Genomic DNA, 7,539 nt, shown 5'->3' on the forward strand with positions numbered 1-7,539 from the left:
AGCCTCCCCGTGCCGGCCTCCACTAACACCCCCAATGGCTACAACTTCGGATGATCCCCTCACCACTCCACCCCTATACCCCGTTGATCAATCAAGGTACACTTAATCAGAGAGCCAGCGAGAACAGCAAGCTTTGCTTTCTCCGCTCTGCGAAGACGACGACGTTGTTGCTGTTCCAAAGGTTAATTTTTGCTGGCCTTGCCGTAGAGAGGGCGTGCGATGAAGCAAAGGCCAGCTGATTAAGACAGTAATTAGTAGTTGTAATAGTAGCCACGCCACACCACTTTACAGGTTCAGCTACAGTTGATTAGGTGCATGTGAAACGGAAGGCATGTAAATAGTTTTAGCTTTCGGTGCGTAGTGTAGTGCAGCGGCAACGAGTTGATAGCGAGGAATCTTCTCCTCCTCCTTCGAGATTGGACGCCTCGCCTTAGCTTGTCTCGGAAGCAAAGTTGGGGACTGCAACCACCACCATGCATGCATCTACTGTACTATAGTACTACTACCACTGGTCAAGTCGCCGCTCCTAATTGATCACATGTTGTTTTCTCAAATAAATGTGTCTCTTTCTTTAGCCACGCCCGCCGCCTGTAATTTGTTCATCTTTTAAAAGATAAGGTATCAGCTCCTTAATTTGTTCTCTGACTAACATGTTCGAGTGCACATGTACCGTGTTCCTTACCGTGATTAATTAACTGATGACTGCATTCTGGAAAAAAAAACCTCAAAAAATAAATTCGGGAAAAAAAATCTGATGACTGACCTACGGGCTATCGATCTCAGCCGTTGAGGCGTGTATAGAATGTAGATATGTGGGGCCCACGAGGAGCTCGATCGACACATGTGCCATGACGACCCGCTGACGTACGGCAGGTCAAAGTCACAACTGTCGTCTAAACCGAGACTGGGAAAAGTCCAACCCAACTCGAGTTAGCTTAGTTAATCAGCTAAACTAACCATGCTTAATGTTTTGCCTCCTTGCACACGCAAGTCTTTCAGTGTGGTCAAGCTTTCACGCGTAGAGGGGTGGATCGGTAAATGCATGTGTGGTATCGTTATCTACTTATTAAATTTTTTGGAGCAGATAATGAACGTCGTATCCAGCCACCCGGGCTTTTGCTTGCCGAGGGTGGAGGGCTGGAATGTGACGTGTTGCGGAAGCCACGGAACACGTTTGCTTCTATATACTTGATACTTGTTGAAAATATGAGTAAATTACTACGAGATTTAATCCGAATGAACATAAGATAAATCATGACAGCAATAGCAAATATTAAATTAATCATGTGAACTAGCATAGTAGATAAACAGATTGACGGGATGGAGAAGACTTGCTTGACGGCGCAATGATCTGGAACGGTGATGAGAAACCATACGAAGCGGCGGCGGCTAGGGTAGACGTCTGGCAAGGCGAGCGAGGAGGAGGAGTGCGCGTGTAGGTCTTCTCTTCTCATGCTCATACAAGTGGTAGAAGAACTCACCTTATAAAAAGGTGCAACTCTCTCAACTTTCAAGGTGGGACTAAACTTTAGTCTCACTCACTGCACTCACACGTGTGCATGAATGGGTCAAGAGAATTTCAGAATTTTAGTTGGGCTTTGGACCAAAGACCTACTAGCAAAATTCCAACAATACTTTCCTAGTAATTTTTCTTAATACAATTTAGACGTAAATGCTCATATAAATGTATACATATTGAACGTGAAATTTAAGATTTTAACCCTGATGAGCTGAATATATCACTGCCCTTCTAATCATTCAACAACAAGTTGGTTTGCAGCTCCTTCTAGTTGTATTTGTCTTAGTTTTGGATTAAGCAGCTGCCCTCCCGACAAGGAGAGCGTGAGTATATATGCGGCGACATGCCCAAATGTTTTGTGTCTCAGCCAGCGCTTGCTAGCAACCTGGCATGGTGTGGCCTGCCCGTGTTACATTGACAGGGAGATACATATGCATGTGCCCTGCCATCTGTACAGCGGTGCGTGCTTGAGTTTTTTTTAAAAATAATACCCCTTTATTCAAAAATACTTGTCAAAGAAATGAATAAAAATAAATGTATTTAAAATTAAAATACATCTAGATACATTCATTCCCTCGATAAGTAATTTTGGACGAAGAAAATAAGTACTCCCTACATTCTAAATTACTCGTCGTGGTTTTAGTTCAAATTTGAACTAAAACCACGACGAGTAATTTGGAACGGAGGGAGTAATAAGTACAACTTGAGTGATGAACTGACGTTGGTTTTTCTGGAGTACATATGCTTACACAACTTTATGTATTGGAAGTTAAATTTGTTTTTTCATTTTAAAATTCGGCTAAAAATTCCAGATTTTTCCCTTCTTTGAAAGAAGACTTTTTGCCATGTGCCGTTACAAGTCCCAAAAGTTACCGTGTTTTGCACTACATCACCCCTTCCACTCAGGGGTCACAACAACTTAGGTAGAGGTAATAGTCTTCAGGAGACGAAGTTGCATAAAACCAGCACATTTGGTGCTAAGGTAACCGATTGGTGCCATATTTAGAAACAATCACATTACACCACCAGTTTTAGACTTGCATGTAACAAATCACACTGATTCTCTCATAAGCTCGATTTGTTACACACGTGCCTAAAAAATGGTGTTGCGGTGTGATTTGCTCCAAATGTAGTACCAATCGGTTACCCTAGCCCTAAATATGACGGTTTTATGGTAATTACCTCTATCCGTAAAGACCATACTGGTTGCAGTTTGTGGTGGCATACAGATTTGCAGTGGAAACATATGATCTTCCTAGTTTCTAGCCGAAAATGGTTTGTGAGACGCAACCTGAGGAAGCTCCTCCCAAGTTGGACTACATCCAGTCTATACATGTTTTGTACAACTATCATCGCTTTCCTCTGTTTTCTCTCGTGAAACCAGCACTTGCCATCATCTAGGACCGGATAGCTCAATTGGCTCTATTATGAAGGACGATGAGTCGTGAGGATCCCCATGTCTCACAGAGAAACTGCAAGAGCCTCCATAAGGCAGCAGCGCTTCTCTATTCAAGTCCACACCATTCTCCGCCAGCGTCACATTAGATTCAAGGGCCTGGAGAACTTCTGACATCTTGGGCCGCAGAATAGGGTTGGTCAGCGTGCACTGGAGAATCACGTCGACTGCACACTCTAGCTCGGCTACATCGAACAAATCTTTGAGATCCCTGTCCACTAGTTTATCCAGTTTCTTTTCCTCATTGAGCTCTCTAACCTGCACAGGATTAAAATTTTGACATCGGGTGATAAACAGAGTATACCACGAATTCCATGTAAATGGCAGGAGCGCTGCCTAGCATTATACTAAACGAACGTGTTATCCACAAAAATCCGATGTGCCTGCTTATGCCAGGAAATCAACTAGGCCTTTGCTAAGCATTGTAGTATTAAGGATTTGCCAATAAACTTATTTCATCACCAACTACGAATCTATGATGATACAAAGGAAAAAGAAGTTTTTTGTTTTAGATCTTCCCTATTCATGTTAGCTAAACTTTGTTGGAAATGGTCGTCAAATTACTCCAGGTTATGCCATCAATTATAGTACGTAAAGATTGAGCAAAAGAAGTTACCCAATCTATAATCATCCCCTTCTGGGACTGACCATGTCCGTTGCTCAAGGTTTTAGGTCCAGTGATCAGTTCCAACAGCAGAATACCAAACCCATAAACGTCGGTCTTTTCTGAAGACTGCCCTGTTGAGAGATACTCTGGAGCAATATGACCAACAGTTCCCCGAACTGCAGTAGTAACATGCGAATCTTGTCGGTCAAGTAGTTTTGCCAATCCAAAATCCCCAACGACTGCTTCAAAACTTCCATCAAGCAATATGTTTGCCGCTTTGACATCCCTGTGAATGATCTTAGGATTGCATTGTTCATGAAGATATAGTAGTCCTCTGGCAGCCCCAATAGCAATCTGCATACGTTTACTCCAATCAAGACAAGGTTTTCCATGATGATACTCTGCAAAAAGTTCGCTTTACATTAGAAAGAGAAGGAGGTAGAAAACAAGGGAATAATAGAATAGCAAAACACAGGGCAAAAAAAGTATTACCTCCGTTCGGAAATGACTGACGTGGTTTTAGTTCAAATTTGAACTAAAACCACATCAGTTATTTCCAAACGGAGGGAGTAATTCTTAGTAAGGAAAACATAGACTTCTATTAGAAAAATAAAATCTTGTGGATGTATGAAAGGTTACCTCTCAAGCGGTCAGCAACACTGCCATTTGGCATATATGGATATACGAGCAACCTTTCTTTCGAGGTCATGCAAAATCCATACAAGCGCAAAAGGTTCCTGTGCACAGCTAGGCCAATCAACTCAAGTTCTGTCTGGAATTGGACTTCACCAGTAACATCAGGATCTTTTAACCTCTTGACTGCCACTAAAGTTCCATTTCTGAGACAGCCTTTATAAACAACACCAAAACCGCCTTGGCCTAATATATTCTTTGAGTTAAAATTGTCTGTTGCACTTTGCAGGCCGTGAAATGAAAAATGCTTCAGATGACCCAGTTCCATTTCAAGATCTTGATCTATAGTTGAATAAATAAGTGGTCATCAAATCATGTATTTCCGATAGTAAGGTTATAGATGATTAGCTAATTACCAGAAGAAGCAAAAGGCAAACGCCATCTGCAGTAGTTTAGCCAGCATACAAAGAACAGAACAAAGACTGTGGCACATGTGACACTTAAGGAAATCGCCAATGCTAATTGATGATGGTTCTTCGTTTTATTCGATGGTCTAGACACTGTATCTGTAGTCAAAGGTAAGTTAGTTGCACGCCCAAAAAGGTAAGTTAGTTCAAAAGGGTGCACTTGTAGAGTTGTAGTAAAGATTAAAAAACAGATGATAGGTAAAAACATTACCGTTAGTTCCTCCATTAAGATGTGTGCAGCCATGTAGAATTGAGGAATTGCAAAGGAACTTGTTTCCCACGAGACTGGAAAGCATAGGTACAGTAATATTCAGTGAAGTATTGAAATAGAAAGGAAAGGATGATGTGCGTATGACTACGACGAGTTTTAGCATATGAAGGATGACACAAGCACTACTTCACAGTTATGCAAAGAACTTGGATGAGCAAATGGAGCTAAATAAAAAAATGGAGCATATTATACATACTCTCGTACCCACTTACCTGTAGTCATGTGCATAGATTTTTGGAACTGTACCACTTAAATTGTTGAATGATATGTCACTGAAACATATTTCCCACGTCAGTTTGAACATCAAGAATCACATTTAGCCACACCATTTATCAGAAAAGGAATACACATGTAACTGGAGACATACAGGAATGTGAGACCTGGAAGCTTCGCAACATCTATAGGGATCTGTCCAGACAAGTTATTCTTATCAAGGCGCCTGAAAGATTTGCAAAGCAACAGTCATCAAGAAATTAGTTGTCAAACTGTGTGTCTGCTCAGGCTAGTAATTTTAAGAAAAGATAGCAAACATTTTTGTAACATGTATTGCATACGAAAATGTGAATTACTTAGAAATATAAGAAAACCATACAAATAGGTAACTGCAAATATTGCTAGTACAAACATACAACAATTTCACTTAGTTGCCGTGGCCCACGGGCAAAAGAGGAACAATATATCTAGAGTTCTAGACATAATTCCAAATATGGTTCATGTGCATGTATGAATGTTGTGTTACAATTGTATGCATGCTTTTTCCAAACAGTGACATAGCTCCAAAAAAAATATTTGTACACATTGTGTCATCAAGCTTGTACGACTTTGCTAGCTTTATACTCGGAATTAGTTCAATAGATTAGTATCGCAGGTGTAGTGGTTATTGCTTAATTCTACATGGTCTATCTGATATTGTATGACCAGACTTAATTAGAATTCATCATATGTGTTGTATTCACAATAGAGGAGTTTTCGTTTCTTGGGCAGGAATACACAACAAACTTAATCAGAATTCACCTGTAACATATGCATGTAAATCTAACAGACACAGTGATGCTTTAGAGAGCAAGACATAAATAATCCAAATAGATAGATTGTCAATTTGAGGTAATAGATTAGCATATACTTACAAATAATTTAGTTGAGTCAGCTGCCCCAGTGAATTCGGGATTTCACCAATAAACTGGTTACCTGAAAGATCAAGAGCTTTCAGATTGGCCAGCTTCCCTATCTCTGGAGGAATTTCACCAGATATTCTGTTATTCTGTAGTAACCTGAAGTGGGGCAAGAGAAGAAAAAAAGGTTGAGCAACAAAGCATTGGTAGTAAATTTCGTTTTCAGTGCGACAGATGGAAGTCAGGGAAACAAGATCTACAAACAGTACAGTAGAAAGAATACAATCTCATGACTGAGAGAGCACAAGTATAATAAATATGATGCATACAATGCGCATAAGGTCATGTTCATATAAGTAGGGTGAACACAGTATGATGGGTACAATAAGGAATAGAAAGTATTGCTGGACGTTTGCCGTCAATCGTACAAAGTAAGCTTGATTTTTTTAATTTTTTTGCGAATAGAAAGTAAGCTTGATTTAGCTGTGTTGAGTTCTGAAAGAATATGGCACGCCCAATAACACCCATTCTTGTCAAATAAAGAAAAGAAATTTTGTTCAGGAGGGGTTGTACCGCCTGTGATCTCTCAGCATTATTCTATTCACCAGTTCTTGTCCTGGCCTTGAGAGTTTGCACGCATCATAAATTCAACTAAAGGCAAGACTTGCATTGTATAGTTCCCACCTTCAGCTCCCTAACTATCCCGATACTGATCAGGCACTGACGGAATCGCCTAAACAGTAATTTTGTTTGCTGGGTGGGGAGAAAGAGCTTTATTACTCCCTGGCCTCTGCAACCTAAACAGCAGTTGTGCTTCAAATTTTCCAACGGCTAGACACACAAGCACGAACCTCCTCATCTTGAAGCAATTCGGCTCGACAGCTACAAACTTGAAACGGTGTTGCAAGACACACCGTGTCAAATGAACAAAGGAAACAGGAACTGTGATCGGGTAGGTGAGTTCGTTTCCAAGGCCTTACATTGTCTGCAGGTAACTGAGGTTCCCGATGCTCGGCGACAGAGCCCCCGACAATCCGTTGTTAGCCATCTGCCTGCGCTCCAGCATCCAAACAAAACAGCACGGCATCACCAACAACAGCAAAGCAACGACGACAGAAGGAGCATCCGCGCAGGCGCAGTCCGACAACAAGACAACAAATCAGGGAGCGAGATCTCACAGCGAGACGACGAATCCGTCGGGGGAGCAGGCGACCATTGACCAGGTGCAGGGGTCGACGGAGTTGATGTCCCACCCGGCCATCACCCCCTTCTCGTCCCGCATCCGGCTCTTCACCGCCATCAGCGCCGCCACTGAAACGCCGCACAAAGCGCACCGAGCACAGTTAACACGAGAACATCCTCCACGTAGTACCAAATCCCCAAACCCTAACCCAGCCGCCCCAGCCAACGCCAGCCGCAAGCGGGCACCCACCTTCATAGTTGAGACCTTTGGGTGAGAGCGGCGGGGGGCGGG

At 42.0% G+C, this 7,539-nt stretch overlaps 1 protein-coding gene across 1 annotated transcript; it reads right to left on the minus strand.

Moving 5' to 3' along the window:
- Positions 1-2,686: 2,686 nt before the first annotated feature.
- On the minus strand, positions 2,687-7,532 carry LOC125530376 (probable LRR receptor-like serine/threonine-protein kinase At5g45780; the record flags this gene model as incomplete). The annotated part of the gene is given in 11 exon segments (XM_048694782.1): positions 2,687-3,233; positions 3,592-3,983; positions 4,222-4,557; positions 4,632-4,781; positions 4,894-4,967; positions 5,166-5,225; positions 5,321-5,392; positions 6,081-6,224; positions 7,046-7,117; positions 7,244-7,376; positions 7,498-7,532. Coding segments are annotated over 11 exon segments (1,789 nt in total), but the record flags the coding sequence as incomplete, so codon positions are not given.
- Positions 7,533-7,539: the final 7 nt, after the last annotated feature.

This window comes from Triticum urartu, unplaced genomic scaffold (assembly GCF_003073215.2).
Source record: "Triticum urartu cultivar G1812 unplaced genomic scaffold, Tu2.1 TuUngrouped_contig_6274, whole genome shotgun sequence".
Classification (NCBI taxonomy): Eukaryota; Viridiplantae; Streptophyta; class Magnoliopsida; order Poales; family Poaceae; genus Triticum; species Triticum urartu.